General features: G+C 37.1%; 1 protein-coding gene across 21 annotated transcripts in view; it reads left to right on the top strand.

The window, feature by feature from the left end:
- The window catches only part of SYNE1 (spectrin repeat containing nuclear envelope protein 1), a 306,594-nt gene that overhangs the window by 155,813 nt on the left and 132,622 nt on the right, over nt 1-18,159 (top strand). For all 21 annotated transcript variants that reach the window (XM_039385717.1, XM_039385719.1, XM_039385731.1 and 18 more), the window contains 14 exons: nt 1,163-1,306; nt 1,631-1,786; nt 3,466-3,630; nt 4,750-4,922; nt 5,758-5,911; nt 6,049-6,192; nt 8,885-9,049; nt 10,333-10,650; nt 11,418-11,573; nt 12,242-12,412; nt 13,173-13,499; nt 14,800-14,952; nt 16,268-16,435; nt 17,455-17,631. In XM_039385717.1, coding sequence (XP_039241651.1) covers nt 1,163-1,306; nt 1,631-1,786; nt 3,466-3,630; nt 4,750-4,922; nt 5,758-5,911; nt 6,049-6,192; nt 8,885-9,049; nt 10,333-10,650; nt 11,418-11,573; nt 12,242-12,412; nt 13,173-13,499; nt 14,800-14,952; nt 16,268-16,435; nt 17,455-17,631 — 2,571 coding nt within the window. The remainder of the gene's footprint in view (nt 1-1,162; nt 1,307-1,630; nt 1,787-3,465; nt 3,631-4,749; nt 4,923-5,757; nt 5,912-6,048; nt 6,193-8,884; nt 9,050-10,332; nt 10,651-11,417; nt 11,574-12,241; nt 12,413-13,172; nt 13,500-14,799; nt 14,953-16,267; nt 16,436-17,454; nt 17,632-18,159) is intronic.

Consider the following 18,159-nt stretch of genomic DNA (forward strand, 5'->3'; position numbering starts at 1 on the left):
GTTGCTGATTGAATAGTCCCAGAACAGTGTGTAAATGTTGTCTTTCTTATTGCAAATAGGTGAAATGTACCTATTTATTTGAGGAACTTTTTAAATAAATGCCAGCGCCTTTCTCTGTTCAGAACTCACAATTCAACCAGCTGATTGAGAATATCTTAAAATCATAATCTTTTTTAAGGTCCTAGGTTTTAAGGTCGAAAAATCTTAACTGGAATTCCCTGCATAGCACAGGAGAATTAAAGTTCATAGGCATTCTTGTTCCAAACCAATGCTGCATAGACAGCTGAGAAAAAAGTTTAAATACATTTAATGCGTTATGTAGGAAAGCGCTTCAAAGAAAATTCTCGAGTAGCAAGGACTTACCTTTCTTTATATCAGGGTTACCATGGAAAGAGGATGTTCTTAGAGGTTAGTCTTTTTGAGTCAAACATTTCCCAGTCTCATAGGCTTAGTTTTTCATTCTGATGTTCAAGTGATAAGGGTATATCTAAAAAGAAAACTAAATATGTCTGGGGTTAAAAAATAAAATAACTAGGGCACAGGAGCTATGCTGTTTGGGATTCTATTCCATATGCATTATTTCTGATGTTCTTTTTTTAACTAATGCAGAAAAAGCCTACAAGAAAAATATGCAGACATTGAAGGAATGCCTACATACGCCTTTAAGGCACACATTTGTATGACCAAAATGTTACAGTATAACCAGAAGTGTTCCCCCAGATTGGGTTGAACTTAGTCAAACATCACCTAGAAATAGTGGCAGCCCATTTAAGGAGAGGTCAATGTGAATGACTGCAGCCAGAAAACTCATATCCAAAATCGGCCTTTCTTCAGATTGCCTTAAGTTATGTTAGTTATGCTTAGATTGAGTCAAATCTCCTAAGATCTGTAAAGCTTTCCATTCAGAGGAAATTTGCTTCAGCCTCCCCTTATCCATGTAGTACATTGTTGCCTCTGTTTCGCTTTTTGAAAGTGTGCCCTCTCAGACTTTTATTTCAGTATCTGTGGGATAGGAAGAGGCAGGGCTGATGTAATTTGTTTGAAGAGCTGTCTATAATTTGCCTGCAATTACGTATCCTTTTTGTGTACTTAATCTCTGTCTTGTGCATTAGTTATGTCCAGTGCACTGAGATTGTTCATAGATATTTGCATATCTTCCCAGAACTTAAAGATCCAGATGAAGGACTTCGAAGCAACTGCTGAGCCTTTGCAGGAGTGGCTGACCTCAACTGAGAAGATAGTACAAGGAAGTAGCAGTCGGCTCCATGATCTTCCTTCCAAGAGGAGAGAACAGCAGAAGTTGCAGGTGACTTATAAGTGTGTTTACCCCAGCCAGACTTTCCTGTCCCATCCTCCTGGCCTCATTGTTTCCTTACACAAGCTTCATCATTCTAGCATCCTGACCTCTAAATAAGATGAGAACTGGTTTCAATGCTGTTGATGATCCTGTTCCATCAAGTTTTGCATCTCCACGTTTCTTTGACTTACTGCTTCATTGTTGTAACCGTATGGCGTGCCTTTCTCAGCAAGTTTGCCATATGTCACTTCTATTTTTCATGGTGCCTTCATGCTTCTCTATTTCCAGCTTACTTGCACCCAGTCTTAATATTACCGTGCTTCTGCTTTACAGTCTGTCCTTGAGGAAATAAGCTGCCACGAGCATCAGCTCAACAGGCTAAAAGAGAAAGCTCAGCAGCTGTGGGAAGAACAAGCTGTCAGCAAAAGCTTTATGCGCAAAGTGTCTCAGTTGTCTTCTCAGTATCTTACTCTAAGCAATCTGACAAAGGTAATGCACCCAGTGTATGTGCTTTTAAGCAATTCCTTTGATGTATGTAGGGAAAAATAAAGACTGAAATGTGAAACACTGCAGTTGTCTTGCTTGTCTGCTCTGTGGTGTCTGATCTATTCTGTCTTTCACATTGACTTTTAGGAGTGGAAAGTAAGAACTGTCAACAAAATGTAACTGATTTTTTATTTTTTTATTTAAAAGTGTGTTGATTAAGAAGTAAACCTCACCTGATTCTATAATAATCAGATTTGATTTTGATTATTTTAAGCATTGAAGACATTTTAGTTTTGTAATAAGTGGCACCTGAAAGGAGTATATTTCAAAAATGAGGGAAGGGTAGTTTTTTTAGAAAATACATAATGCAGAAAAGTTATTATTTCATCTCATCTATAATGATGATTATTTGCATTGTAAGTATCTTCATCTAAAAGTAACAGATTGGTCTTCTAGAAAAGATACCTCCTAGGCTGCTTTTGAAGATTCAAGGGCAGGCATAGGCCAAATTCTAAAGCATCAGGCCAAGAACCAAGAATTTAACCTAACTGTCTTTTTTGAGTGGTACTTGACGCACTTCATCACTTCTACCATCTCTATTGTGTAGAGATATAAGAAGGCCTTCGTATTAGGACTGTTACTTTTTGCAAAGTTCACGTCATGAAGGAGGCTTGATATGGAATTAGGCTTACAGTTGCTACAATAACAAGAATGATTAAGGGTATAGGGAATATGTTTTAGAATAACTATTCAATTCAGAAAGTATTTATGTTTGGGGGATTGCTACTTTTTTGATATCTACATTTGCTGTGGAAATAACAATTATAAAGCATATCTGTGACTTCATAAAAATGATTGCATGCATGACCATAATAAATTTTCATGTCTGCAATGAAAATGAAGAAGCGAAATATGCATGAGTTACTAATATAAGCTTATGTGAACAGAACTTGTAGGAGATTACAGGATGAGAAGAAGGAGTCTAAGACAGAGGACAGATGATCCAGCCTGTGAGAGAAATCCTGACATTCTTTGGGTAGCTGTGGAAGCTTGAGAAAGATCCCTCTCAGAAACTTCCTAAGCCTGTTACACTGACTTGACTTTACTTCTGTCACAGTGTGAAATACACTCTGCTGTGTATTCCTGTTCAGCTCAAGCCTTTTAGCAATGTAACTTGAGCATTTCTTTTTGATTTGTGTGAGTGTCAGTGATTTTTCAGAAGAATAGTTATACTGATGGGAGTCATTGAGGAAAACAGGTCTGTCTTTTCCAAATATTAACAAAGTAATGTAGGTGCAGTGGCATAGCTTCACAGGCTTAAGTCTTTCTTGCACACTGGCAGATTTCGCAAGTTATCTTCCAGTGCAACACTGACATGGAGTTTAAATGTGATTTACCAGATGTTTAAGAAAAAACAAAACCAGAAAACTGAAGCTTTAAATTTAGAAAACAAAAAAAGTAATTTCTGAATTTTTCATTTGTATTTTATCTTTGGACAATGCATTAGTGTGTGCTTGTATGCAAAATGCATTCAGTGCTCAAGTAAGTGTACTTGTAATTATCAATGTATAAGGCAAATTTCTGAGTATAGTTTAAGAGACTCATTCTGAAGTCCATAAGTAGATATGGGGAATAAGCAATCTTTTAAATACTGTTGGTGCTAACTGCTATATGAATTGCAGGAGAAAATTTCCAGAATGGATAGGATTGTATTAGAGCACCAGCAGTTCTCACACAGTGTCAAGGACCTCCAGGACTGGGTTGCTGATGCAGTTCACATGCTGGATTCCTACCGTCATCCCACTGCAGACAAGAGTGTTCTGGACAGCCGGATGTTAAAACTAGAGGTATGGAAACAAGAGTCCAAAACCTGCTCTTTTTAGATCTATAAGAAGAATACAAATATAAGATACTTAGTTGTTGTGTATTAATCTAATGACTGTTTTTCAGACACTGATTTTCAATTTATTGAAAAATAACTCCTTGTAGCAGAAAGAGCTCATTATTAAAACTTCTGTCTAAGAAGGATATAGAGACCTCTAAGAGAGAGAGAGAGCTGCATATATGAAAATTCTTAAAGTACTCAAAAGACATTGTGTGGCTGCTGAAGGTTAAATGGATGAAACAGGGTATTCACTTCTGTTATTTTAATATATATTCCTAGATCTTACAGGTGATACAGTTGATTCAAAACACCTGTTCCTATCATTGCTTTTAAAATGGTGACTACAGTTAATAAAATAGCATCTGTTGGTATCAGTGTACAATAATGTCTAAGAGCAGTATTTATAAAACAATACTTTTTATATTATCGATGTCTCAGATTTTGAGCTGAAAATTCTCAAAATTAGAAGGATACATCAAAAATCAAGAGACTGTAGCATAATACTAAAATTGTGTTTTGCCTTTTGTTCATTGAGTCTTTTGGGTTCATGCTTTTAGGCTTTTCATGAGTTTGCGTAGTATTAGGAACTGTTAGTTTGCAACTGCACAACTCCAGGAACTAAGTCTCTAGGCTGACATTGCTGACAGTCTGCTAACTTTATTTGTTGATAACTTTAAGTTGCAAATAAATCCTAGATTGGTAGAAGTGTATTTTAGCCTTGTAGAAGAGCTTTGTCATTACATCTTGTTTTCTCTGTGAGTATATCCTCCTGTTTTCCATCTAAATGACATTTCCTTTGGAATGTCAGCTTTTCCACCTGGCAGTACTTTCTCTGATACACTGTAAGTACCTGCACAGATTCCATGAAAACTTCCCTGTCAACTAATATTTTTTTTAATAGCCTGAACCTACCCTTTGAAAGTCACTTTTGCCTTGTCGAAGCCCAGCTGTGACCCCACTGTCCCTTTTCCAATTGACTGTACCAGCTGCTAAATATGCTCAGCTCATATTCCTTAAAGCCAGTTAGAATATTCATGACCAGTTAATGATAAAAATAAAATAATATCCACTCACTTTTTAGAGCCTGCTAGCAGTGAAACAAGAAAAAGAAATCCAAATGAAAATCATTCTGACAAGAGGAGAATCTGTTCTACAAAATACTTCTCTGGAGGGAGTACCAGTGATTGAAGGGCAGTTGCAGAACTTGAAGGACAGCTGGGCTTCTCTTCTATCTGCTTGTATCCAGTGCAAGAGGTAAAAATGGCATGAGGTGCAGAATGACGCTTAGCAACAAAGCACTGCCTAAACTTTTGAAAAGTAATTCCCATAATTTTATTATTACAAGAATCAAATTCGTGTAAAGTGACTGCATGTGCCAAACACTGCAGGTCTAGAGGCCATAAGTGGCATATGCATTTGAATTAGAAAAGGGGAGGAATCTAACCCTTATTGTCAATATACTCTTAAAACTGTATTCCATGTTCATAATCTTGTTGTATATTTTACTTCGTGTTGCACTTGATGCCGTGAAATCTTCTCAGAAATAAGATCTTATCATGGACATTAATGGTTGCTCTGTCAAGATCCTATCTGGTTTTCCACTTGCTAGCATTTCACAGAACATACTGTCATAGCAGTGTCCAATAGTGACACTCCTAGTGATAGAATAAAAAAATATAGGGAAAAAATGTAGTCTTCTTTGATGGAGCATCAATAGTTGCAAATATTTCAAGTTAAAAAACCAAAGATAATTAAACACTGGAATGCAGTAACTTTGGAATGTATGCAAAGGGACAGAAAAATTCTGATTCTGCGCCTTATTTTTTCAGTTGCAATTATTTTACTAAATCTAGAATATATCAGCTAACTTACAAACCTCCTTAACATTCCAGGTTTGGAAAACTTAATTTCTCTTTATTAGCCAAACAATGCTCCTAGTTAAAACCTGTAGGATTTTAACAGACTGCTTAGTTTCTGATACATCTTTCTCATAATTATAGTCTACAATATCTTTATTTGACTATATCTCAGTGTTTTAATAGCATGGGAACCTCCACAATCACAACAAATATGTATTTTTAAATTACAGTCAACTGGAAGGAGCTCTATCCAAATGGACAAGTTACCAGGAAGATATTCATCAGTTTTCCAGATGGATGGATAAAGTAGAAGCAAGTATGAATGCTTCTGAAAGGCAGTATGCTGAACTGAGGGAAAAAACAGCTGCCCTCAGCAAAGCCAAGGTGTGTTTGACTTACAACAAACCAGCAACAAGCCCATGTCACCTTATAGGCAACAAAAAGCCTGTGTAACTGCGAGATTAATCCATGGTCTTGTTTTAATGCTGCCCTTTGTGTGTTCTTCTCTCTCTGTTTTGCAGCTACTCAGTGAAGAGGTGTTGAGTCACAACAGCCTGTTGGAGACCATTGAAGTGAAAGGAAGTGGGATGGCTGAGCATTACATTGCTCAGCTTGAACTCCAGGACCTTCAGGAGCGGTATAAATTCCTCAAAGAAAGAACAAGGGTACAGTTTTTCTTGATAGCATTCCTTGTTTAGTTGGCAAAAGGGAAAAGTGTTCTCCTTTATCATTTATTTTACAGTTAAATGAGGAGTAAGAGTTTAAATACAGCTGTAACAATGTAACGGAAAGCTATTAGGGCAATTAATAAATATGTCTTCAGGTACCACTGAGCTTCAGATCTTTTCAGAAAGATTCTAAAAATCTGAAAAAAATCATCAAGGAGAATAGTCTGAGGTAGTCCATGTCAAAATTTTCATTGACTTCAGCACAGGTATGGCTTTAGCCATTGTGACTGAAAAGTTGAAAAAATCTTTGAACCTGTGATTTGTGTAAGTGTATGTTTGCAATAAATTACCAATCATGTGATTCACAGACAGTTGACAACTGCAGAGGCTTATTACTGAGCTCAAACCTTAATAGCAGGTAAACTGACTATAATGACACAAGCATGATAAGTACTACATTTACTGGTAAGTATAGATATTGTGTATCTGGAAAAGATTTGGGCACAGACAGATAAAGATCAAGATGGGGTTTAGTGTAAGGTACAAGATAAAGAAGAAATAATAAAAGACCTCATGATAGATTTAAAGCTAGGTCATTGTCTCCAGTTAACCCAAATTCTTCTGTGATAATAAATAATGGTTAATTTATGCTCAGACAGCCAACTTTTCTTCAGGACAACAGTGTAGTAAAATTGAATTTTGTTGTCTCAATGATGCCTTTGTCATGTAGAAAGGGCCAAAATTCAGTTTTTCAAGCACATAATTGATTCACTGTTTTGTGGTCCTCTCTTCCACAACTGCATAGAATGCCATGCAAGAATCACAGAATCGCAGAATACGCTGAGTTGGCGGGAACCCACAAGGATCATTGAGTCCAACCCTTAGCCTACATGGGACCATCCCCAAGAGTCACACCATATGTCTCAGATATCTTCTTTTCTTTTGACCTTGTGTGAATAAAATTGCTCAGGTTTGCCAGAAAGATAAGTCCTTGGAAGTGCTAGTGAATACCCAATATTCCTGTTAGCATGGGGATCCTCTAGCCATTACCTTTTTCTCTTGCACAAAGCTATACAGACTGCCTATATTTGCTCAGTTTGAGCAACAGCATGGGATCAATGACAAAAGGATGGTAGTTCACAGAGGCAAGAATTCTGTACCTCTTTCCTCATGCAGCAAGAAGCTTTTTTCTCTTGCCATCTGATATCCCAAATGATTGGTCTTTTCCATTCCCAGCTGTGGTAATGATCTAAAGTGTCAAGAGTACATTCAACACTTAGAAAGAAGTTCAAAGTTCAAAGCAAATAGCTGGAAAGTGAGGAATGTCAAATCCTTTAAAAAGCCTTAGGCCATGTGGGAAACCTGACAAGATTCCCGAAGGGTTTATGGTCCAAGCCTGAGCAGACCAAGACCTGTGGTTCTGTGATTCCTGCAGTCACTGTCAAGAGGCAAGGGAACTGATCTCTCTTTCCACCCTCCCACTTCTGGGCATGGATAGACCTTGTAGAAGATGGTCTTGTGACAATACTTCTGTTTTCTTCCTCTCTCCCATTAGACAGACCTGTTAGAAATAAAAGATAAAGCAGACAGTAGGTTCATGGCTGCTTTTTATGGAAGTGTTTATCTTCTTATGAGCCTGCTGCCCTCAGATGCAGTCTGTCTTATCTCCCTCGGAACTCGATTCCTCATTCCCATAATTTCTTAGGGGGTGTGAATTACATGTAATATATTTTTCTTGCACTTAGAAAGACTACTCTTGTGCTAATATATGACACCTTTCCTTCTGTATCCCAGATATGGTAATATTTTAGTGCTGAGATGTGAAATTACTGTAACTTGCTCACCCACATACACAGAAGAATTGTAGTGTTTCTTACTGTGCTCTGTAGGAACTGCCCACAAAGAACTTGGGTAGTCTTCAAACCTACGATGGTAGATATTCTTAACAGAAATTCTTATTCCATGAGCAAAAAAAAAAGTCATGGAAAATGAAAAATGCAATTTCTAAGCTCATGTGCTTATTAATCAAAGAATCATAGAATATGCCAAATTGGAAGGGACCCACAAAGATCATCAAGTCCAACTCCTGGCCCTGCACAGGACCATCCCCAAGAGACACACCCTGTACCCAAGGGTATTGTCCAAATGTTTCTTGAACTTTGTCAGGCTTGGTTCTGTGACCACTTCCCTGGGGAGCCTGTTCTAGTGCCCAAGCACCCTCTGGGTGAAGAACCTTTTTCTAATGTCCAACCTAAACCTCCTCTGACACAACTTCAGGCCATTCCCTCGGGTCCTGTCACTGATCACCAGAGAAAAGAGATCAGTGTCTGCCCCTCCTCTTCCCCTCACTTCAGCAAAGTTAATTTAAATTGATATAAAAATCAAGAAAGTCTCTTGCTATTAGAAACTAAGCTATTATTTAAAAGTAATCCCAGATCAAAACTAAAATCTCAGAGATCACAAATTTATGTGAAGAATCTTTTAGGATAAGTATCTGTAACCCTACAAGTGCCCCCTCTTTCCCTGTAATTGATTAAACCATCTTCAGAGTCAAAGTACTCTTGAATTCTAGGAAAGCTCAGCATCAGATACAAACCTTTCCCCTTTATGGATTTCTGGGTTTTATGTTTTCTTGGTTTGTTGATACACTAAGATATGTATACATACGTGTAAATACTTTAACAAACAGGAAGCAGTAACAAAAGCTGAAGGACTTCTTACATTACATCAAGAGTACCAAAAAAATTTGAAGGCCTTTGAAGTATGGTTGGAGAAGGAAAAGGAAAAACTTGACTGTTTATCACATCTTGATGGTGATGCCCAGGAGCAGGAGGCAACACTCCGAGATTTACAGGTACGTAATGTGTGACACTCTAAGTAAAACCAAAGAAAAGAAGAGAAAAATCTTACTTGTAAAATAACAGAGTAATATTGATTGCCAAACAAGAATTGTATCGAGAACAACTTGCAATCACATTATATGTCAGCACTTTGCTGCTCCGATTGGTTCCAGTAAAGTTAGTGGAAATATTGTTGCTCACTTCCAGAAAGATCAGGCCTTGAATGAAATCCCCAGGCATACTAATGTTTTCTTGAAAGTATTGAATTTGTATTGGATGTTGGTCTGTCTCTTCTTTTCTGTGTGTTTCATGAAATATCAAAATATTTTCATTGGCTTTTCATCTTTTATTGCTTACAGTATAGAGGCACCTACTTTCAGGCAGTTCCATTCATGTAGGCCAGCTCCCATGGTGAGGTGGGAAGATTATTACTGAATCACTTTAGTGACACTGAAAGGTGAACCTATAGTACTTCAGTAATTCCCCAGTTATTATCGTAGGCTGACTTAAAATACTTTAATATCTGTTGCTGAAATCTGCACTTGAGATATGAAATGTTTCTTACTTTATTCCAGATACTGAGAAGGTCTTTGTATGATTAGGGACTCTGCATATATTTTTATTATTATAGTTTACTTTACAAAAATCCATTTTGAAAATCTGGATATATATCTCAAATGCAAACTAAGATAAAATACAATTGTTTTTTGTTAAGATAATTTCCTTGTTATGTTTTCTACTCAGATTGAATCTCTTTGTACTTTTAATTAAGTTCTAATAAGCATTAAAATGCCACACATGTCCGGAACAGGGTATCAAAATTATTTTGGAGTGTTGTCTCAAACATATGTTAAAATTAAGATGTTTGTTTATTTTAGAAGATTAAAACCTCTGTTTTTAAACATATTCAGTTGTAGAATCAGTCTTATAGTTTGCTTGTCACGTCTGGAAAGTTTCAAATTTAAGGCTGTGGTGAATGTGTTGCATCCATCCCGTGCTGACTTGGGCAGCTAAGGTTTCAGAACTGACAAACTTAGCATGAAGGGAAAGAATTTAATGCATGCTTTATCAATAATTTTCTGCAGTTCACTTGTCAAAAATAGTGATATTTAGTTTGCTTTCTAAGTGAGCACACTGTCACTGGTGTTCTTAGAGATAAGACTATCTCTAATATATGTTTAACCATAGATAACTAAAGGGAATGCCTAGCTGTTTTAAGTAGAACTAAGGGGTTTTCTGCCATATGTGAATTAAAGGTGTTAATGTAGGGTATGTAACTGTAACTCTGCCTTTACAGGACATGCAGGTCCACTGCACAGAGGGACAAGCATTACTGAATGCTGCTGTCCATGCCAGAGAGGAAGTGATTCCCTGGGGCATTCCCCAAATAGAAGACAGAGTTCTGGAATCCTTACGGCAGGATTGGCAAGTTTATCAGCACAGGCTTTCTGAAACAAGAAGCCAATTAAATGCCACTGTGAGCAGACTGAGGTTAATGGAGAAAAAATTTCAGAAGGTTAATGACTGGTTAACAACGCTGGAGGAGAAAGTTGCTATCAGGACTGGGAGGCAGTCTGGAAGAGCAACAAAGGAGATGCAGCTTCAACAAATGAAGGTAAGGAATAGAGTTAAGTGATTCCTTAAACAAAATAATTCATTAGATTCCCATGTCAATTCCTGATTGCACTGTGAAAATGAGAGCAAGATTTGCAGTTTATTCTGAGGTGGTGCCTAAAATGATGGATCCAAGAGAGCTTTGTGCCTTCTGGATCCAGGTTCCTGCCACTTTACTGGTAGAGGTATGGCTATACCAATGCTGAGATCTTGCAGGGAGATCTGGAATTCATATGCTCTGTGGTATGTGAAGACGTAACTGAGTACAAAGATTGATGCTGGAGTGGAAAAAATTTAATATGGTAGCAAGAGTAAAATGTGACCAACTGTGTTATGAAGTCTCCACTGTGTCGATGTAATAATTCTCCTTTAGTCACTGCAAGGAGAAGACATGGTTCTGAATAAACACAGGAAGCAGATTTGAAGAAGTTCAAGGTTACACTTTACAGCCACCTTTAAAACTTCAGGTGAATTCTATAGCAAGTCCAGGTTGCATTTCTATTATTATTTTGGGGGCGGGTGGGGGAAAGAAAAAAACATTGAATCTGTTGTAATGAAATACAGTCCATATGGTATGAAAAAACTTCCAGCATATTTGTTACATTAGCCTTCATCAGATTCTGTTTTATTTTCCAGTTGTAAATGCATGTTTGCAACCATGTATTTGTTTTCCTTTTCAATGATTTCCTGACCTGGTTACAAATAAATCCCTGGTATGTTTAAGATGTTTGAATCAGTCATATACGCTTGCTAATTTCTTTGTCATAGAAGTGGCATGAAGACATTACAATCTACAAAGATGAGGTAGAGGAAGTTGGGGTATTGGCTCAGCAAATACTAGAGGAAAGTCTCACTGCAAGTAGAATGGGAAGTCAGGCTACACAACTTACATCTCGCTACCAAACTCTTCTTCTTCATGTCTTGGTAAGTAATGAAAGCTAATTTATTGTAACATCATACATTGTCAGTTAAGAAGCAAATATAAACAGACTTTTGTAATTAGACTATCAGAGTTTATTCATCACTGTAGACTCAATAACATAACATTCACATATATATTCGTATATACACACACATAGATTTCATTGGATTAAGTGTATTATAGAAACATAATCAGGATATTGCAGTATAATGCAATATCCTATCTTTTTTGATAGTTTCAGTAGACAGATTCAGAATACAGTATGTTTGAATGCCAGTCAATCTCTAGAGAAATATTTTCAGGTTCTCACTGATACACACAGGTATGAAGAAAATTTGAATTGGTAAGGTACAGTCTTCAGGTCACTGTCAGTAGTAATTGCCTCATAGTACTGTAATCACAAATCACAATTCAAAGTTCAAAATGTAAGTACATTTCCAGTGTTTAGAATTAACTCAGTTTTAACATTAATGATTGCCGTATGTACACCCTGACAAGACCCCTGTAAGAATGATCCACTATTTATGAAAGCACTCTAACCTATGTGTTTACTCTTTGTATAACAGGTTTTATTAATAAATAGCGATTTATTGTTATCTTTAGCCAATAGCAATGATAAAAATCTGAGTGGTCCTTGTTTCTTCCCCCTACCTTCCATATTTGTTTGAAGGAGCAAATAAAGTTTCTGGAAGAAGAAATACGCTGCATGGAGGAGTCAGAATTGTCTTTTAGTGCTTACACAAATTGGTATGGAGCTACTAACAAGAACTTCAGAAATGTGATTACCAAATTTGACGTGGTTGATAAAACAGCACTGGAGAAAAAAGTGCAGAAACTAGAGGTACAGCTTTCTCAAATGCAATTTTTGTTTCTGTTCACCAAGAAGAGGCTATATTTTAACATATATCTTAAAAGTCACTTGAAATTCTGACTTGCCTAGAGAAGCTAATGGGATAAAGACCACACAGTGTAACACTTTCTGTTCTCGTGTCATATACACGTTAGATCACAGTTTGGCTGTTGAGGTTATAATAGTCCTAAATAATATAATCCAATCCTTCCATAAGGCTTACATATGTGTTTTGTGTAGATTAAAGCTTAAAATAAATTCCCATTGCAAGTATATTTTTCTACCAGTATGCACTCTGGCGAGAAGTGCTTCCTATTTCTCCTCACTGAAACAGTAGTAAAACTCACATTTTATCTCATAGTTGTAGATGATCTTTTCGTATGTCCTGCAGCTTAAGCTGCTTAAACATAATACACTAGGGGAAGGCTTTCATCTATTCCAGAATTTGGAGCATGAATTCTTTCCTAAGGGCCCTCAGTTTCTCTGTTATCTTCACAAGCTGACTACAGAACGGAAGTATTTGCTTTATCTGCTTCCTTCTAGCTTACCACACCTTAACTCCAGGCAATTTTGTAATGAAAAGTCCACTTAGTTTCCTTAGCAATTTCATCTGTGTCCTTAGCAAAATAAAAAAAATTGCGTTAGCCTCTAGATAATGGAATTTAATGATCTTAATCTACTTAATGAATTAAAAATAAAAACAAGACAAGAGTTTCCATACATTTTCTGTTAACCAGCCTTTCTTTTACAGCTGCTATTGAGTGATATGGACATAGGCCACAGTTTACTGAAATCAGCCCGGGAAAAGGGGGAGCGAGCTATAAAATACATGGAAGAAAATGAAGTTGACCAGCTAAGAAAAGAAATTGGTGATCATGTGGAACAGCTCGAAGAGCTGGCAGGCTCCATCAGGAAAGAGCACATGACTTCAGAGAAGTGTCTTCAGCTGGTAAAAGAGTTCTCAGACAAGTACAAGGCACAGACTCAGTGGATCACAGATTACCAAGCCATCTTACATGCTCCAGTAGAGCCAAAGAGTGAACTCTATGAGAAGAAGGCCCAGTTGTCCAAATACAAGGTAAAAAGGGGTTATCTCATCGTACAATTGAATTGATTTTAACCTAGTGATTCTCAATAAATTCTCTGATTGGGTATCCAAGTTTCTTTATAGACACATCTCTGATCTGGATGTCCTAGTCAGCATCAAAGTGAAAATGTGCGTGATAACTGTGTCTACAAACCAGACTGAACCCCTGTGTTTGAAATGTGAATATTCTAAAAGGGCTTGCACATCTGAAAATGTCCTGTTAGGGAGCAAAATTCTCTTATGAGTACACATATAAGTAATTGCATTGATCTCAGCTGAGTCAATTGCTGTTTCAGCGAAGATAGAAATCATTTGGTCTTTCTTCACTGCAGACATTGTCTCTGTTTACACTGGCTTAATCAGCTTTCTGGTTAAAGCTGGATATTCCAGCTCAACTGATATCTCAGACAGTCAGCTGCTATGACCTCTTATGTTTTTAGTTAGGATTTTTATGAAGTGTTTGGGGTTTTTTTTCCAGTCACAAAAATGAGTAGAAAATTTGCCAGCAAACCCCATTTCTTCTCCTCACGGTGTTTTTGTAAAATACTCCAGGATTGCAGATGTTTCACAAAATGTGTACTGTGTCTGGCTGAGGTGGAGCTAACTCTCCTCATAGCAGTCCATATAATGCTGTGCTTTACATTTGTGGCTAAAAAGAATGGTGTTGACAGACAAATGTTTTGGTTATTGCTGAGCAGTACCTACAGGGCATCAAGGCTTTCTCTCTGAAGCTGCCCACTACCCCTTGCCGGCTTCTCTACTCAAAGTCATATGTCATAGCTGTGTGCTTGCTTCTTACATGTTTGGGGAGTTGGTGTCTCACTGTCATTTGGCAGATGCTGGCATGTACCATGCTGTCTGAGCCAGAGGTACAAGGATGTGACAGGTCAGATTGCTTACTCTTGAGAGTACAGTGGTAGGCACTCCTTTGCACACCATCTCATTAAGGGGATGGCTTTAGTCATACTTGCCTACCTATTTTCAGAACTTGCTCCTCTGAACAAATTTTATCCCTAACACTTGCCCCTTCAGACATATTAACTCCTTTTGCTTCATCAGCTCCAGATTTTCAGCCATGCTGCTAGCCACTCACAAAAGGAGCAATTGTTTTTGCAGACTTGTCTCAGGACATGGCTGAGAAACATAATCCTGTACTGATAAACAAAGCTTCTCTTATCTGGAGAGGATGATATATACCATAATAGAGGACTGTGCTTCAGATCTGAGGGAAGTTAGTGAAATACATCTTCGGTGATCAGTAGATATATTTTAATTCTTGCTTGCATTGCAGTCCATACAACAGACCATTCTGTCCCATGAACCTTCAGTAAAGTCAGTGGTTGAAAAGGGAGAGGCACTTTTTGACCTGGTGAATGATGTGACTCTAAAGAACAACATTCGAGACCTTCAGAGCAGTTACCAGGAACTCTGCAGCAAAATAAAGGTAAAAAGCCAGGAATAAGACTTCCAATTTGCTATATTTTTACCCCTCTTTAAGAAGTTAGTAAGCTATTTCATGCTGTCATGTCTGTACACGGAGCCAACTACCTTTAATTACTTCTGGTGTTTTGTTATGGGGGGTTTTGGGGGTTTTTTGTTTGTTTTTTTTTGGGGGGTAGGCAGGAGCAACAAGCAATTCTTGAATATGGATAAAAGTACCTCGATATATTTAACAAGAGTAGCTGAAATGAATTTTAATTGTGGCAGGTGAAGTCTTTGTACTTCGTAGCATTAAGGAGAAAGGTATCAGTGATTAGTCTGTACTATTGTTACTATAATTGCTTTTAATAGATTTCTAAATGCATTATTTGTTGAAGGGACAGATGTCCTTAAATTATACCATTTTCTCTTGTTTCTGCTTGATCTTCCACAACCCCTGTTTAATCTAGTTTAGTTGTTGAATAGAAGTCACTGAAGAACATAAACTGCAAGATGGATATAATTTAATTCGACAAGGATGTTATCAATTAACATTGATTCATTAGTCCACGTGCATGTAGTACTTTGAAAGATCTAATGCCTCCGAGGACGTCCTAAATTATGATTATTCCTAAAGCTTTTAATAGGTTATACTCCTAACAAGGATAAGCTCTGCAAACCATGTTAGTACATATGTTTGACCCAGGCACCTTTAACTTGCCAATCCACCTACCAATAGGAGATGATTTTATTTTTTTCAGAGTTGACTTTTAGTTTAAAAACATGCTTCTGATCTGCACCACAAAATTGATATCTGTTGCATCAGATATAATGTTGATGGCTTAAATTTAGAGAAGCTTATGAAAACTCTTTCTTAAAGAGAATAAATACATTTTAACTCAATGTGTACATTCTTAATTTGCCTACCACAGTCACAGGCAATATGTATGTACAAAGGCTGTAAGTAGTAGGGACTCAACCAAAACATTTGGTAGGTCAAGTGCAATCTCTCAAAGAGCTTGTGATAACTGTAAGTAAACTTAATGTCAGGGTGAGAGTGTTCATTTTCTCAAAGTAAGGAGATCCTCAGTCTTCAAAGGATAGTATTTCATCTGGATTGAAAATACTGCTTGGTACCACAGAGTTTATTCACAAAAATAATCCCTTTGATGTTTTCCGTTACAGTCAATCATATGAGAGTCCCTCACAGGAATATAAATTTCGATGACAACTCTTATTATGCTTTCAAGCTCTTGGTGGGATTTGGTTGGTTTGGGGTTTTTTAAATTCTTGTAATTTCCTGAATATTTAATTTAATTTTGATTATTGTGGACCTGCAGGCATGTGTTGAAACCTTAGAAGTGAGAGTAAAAGAACATGAGGATTACAATAGTGATTTGCAAGAAGGGGAGAAATGGTTATTACATATGTCCAGCAGATTGGTCAGCCCTGACCTTGTGGAAAGCAACAATCTTGAAATAATCACTCAGCAACTAGCTAACCACAAGGTGGGTTTGCTATTGGTAATCTTCCTTCTTCCAGTAAAATAGAATTTTGCATCTTTGCTTCTCTGCCTCCACTCCAGAGCTCTGATTATTTGTCATTCACTTGTTTTCTTCCACTTACTGCTGTGTAAATAAGTGTCAGTGTCATTAACGCAGTTTAACAAATCTAGCTTGTTGTTAGGATCATTTTATGGATCAGACTGTATCTACACAAGAGCTTTGATGTACTCTGATCTGAATTCTGTGTCAGTTTGTTGCTGAGACTTCCTGGGAAATAACCCCCCAAAAAATCAGATTGGGGTCATTTTACTTCTAAGGTATTTTTTGGTCTGGAACTTCTGAGGTTAAAAAAAACTTCAATTTTTAATTTATTTTTTCATCTGTTAGGTTGTAGCATTTCCTCCATTGCTTTTACTCAAGGTATTGTTATGGTTGCTATTAGTGATTATCATTCAGTACATCGATAGCCATTGCTTTCTGGAAGATAAAAGAAAGCAAAATCCAACCCTCTGCACCACTACCTGAAACTGAGATTCCAAGGGAAAATATTGAAATGTTTTAATGCTTTGTGATTAGTGTGTTATTCATCAAGTAACCTCCTTAGATAAAAATTTGTCTGCACCAAAGTCAGTGGAAAGAACTGTCCACAGTGAAAGAACTCATGGAATAAGATATGACTGAGCATGAGATTTCATTCTCATTACTAGTCACAAGAGAAGGTGGAGGAGCCCTGGAGGGCATGCAACAGAGGAAGATTATTGGTAGTCTAGGGGCCTGAGCATATAGTGTTTACACATTATGACAGTGCTACTGATGTTTCTGTGGGATTCTTTACACAAAAATCTGTGTAAAGATTTTTGACAATGACTTTACAATGAGCATGCACTCTAATAGCTTGACTATGACAATACATGTTATTTGCAAACTTTTTTTCCATATCTGAAGAGTATTTAGAGGAGGGGGAAAAAAAAAGTTCTGCACCACAACATATTTCTTCAAAATTATTTTATCTGTTTTTTTAGGCTATCATGGAAGAAATTGCAGGATTTGAAGATTGTTTGAACAACCTTAAGAGTAAAGGTGATTACTTGATCAGTCAATGCGCAGAACATCTCCAAGCAAAGTTTAAGCAAAACATACAAAGCCATCTTCAGGGGACAAGGGACAGCTATTCTGCCATATGTAGCACAGCCCAAAGAGTAAGTCTTGTTTCAAAATAAATTTTTGTGCCGTTTAAGAATAAAATGCCTTATTATTTCTGAGTACTTCTTTCTTTAAATAGTGAAAAACTCTTTATACTTTATACTCTTTTCTTTTAAACTGAGCCAGCAAGTTACTAATGCAGTGCTTTATCATTACTGTGCTACAGTTGAATTCCTTGTGATCCAAATGTTGTCTTGCAGCCAGCAAAACTAGTTGCCTATCAGTTCTTACCTTGATCTCCCCACACCCTAACTACCTTCATGTTACACTAGCTTCTGAGCAGCTGAAGCAAAGAAATTAGAACTATTCCTACTTTAAAAACTAGGGAGAAAATTGCACTCTTAGTGTCAATAGTTTGCATACATACATAACAGGTCTCAAGTATGTGCAAGGAAATACTGTCTCTCTTATTAAAACCAGAATATACAGTTAAGAAGGGCTAGCTGGGTCATTCTGTTAAGCCAATTAGGAGATCAAGCCAGCAGTCAAAAAACAAACACAAAACCCCAAAACCAAACCAAGCA

This window comes from Pipra filicauda, unplaced genomic scaffold (genome assembly GCF_003945595.2).
Source record: "Pipra filicauda isolate LSUMZ 115617 unplaced genomic scaffold, ASM394559v2 scaffold42_size3861933_pilon, whole genome shotgun sequence".
In the NCBI taxonomy this organism is placed as follows: Eukaryota; Metazoa; Chordata; class Aves; order Passeriformes; family Pipridae; genus Pipra; species Pipra filicauda.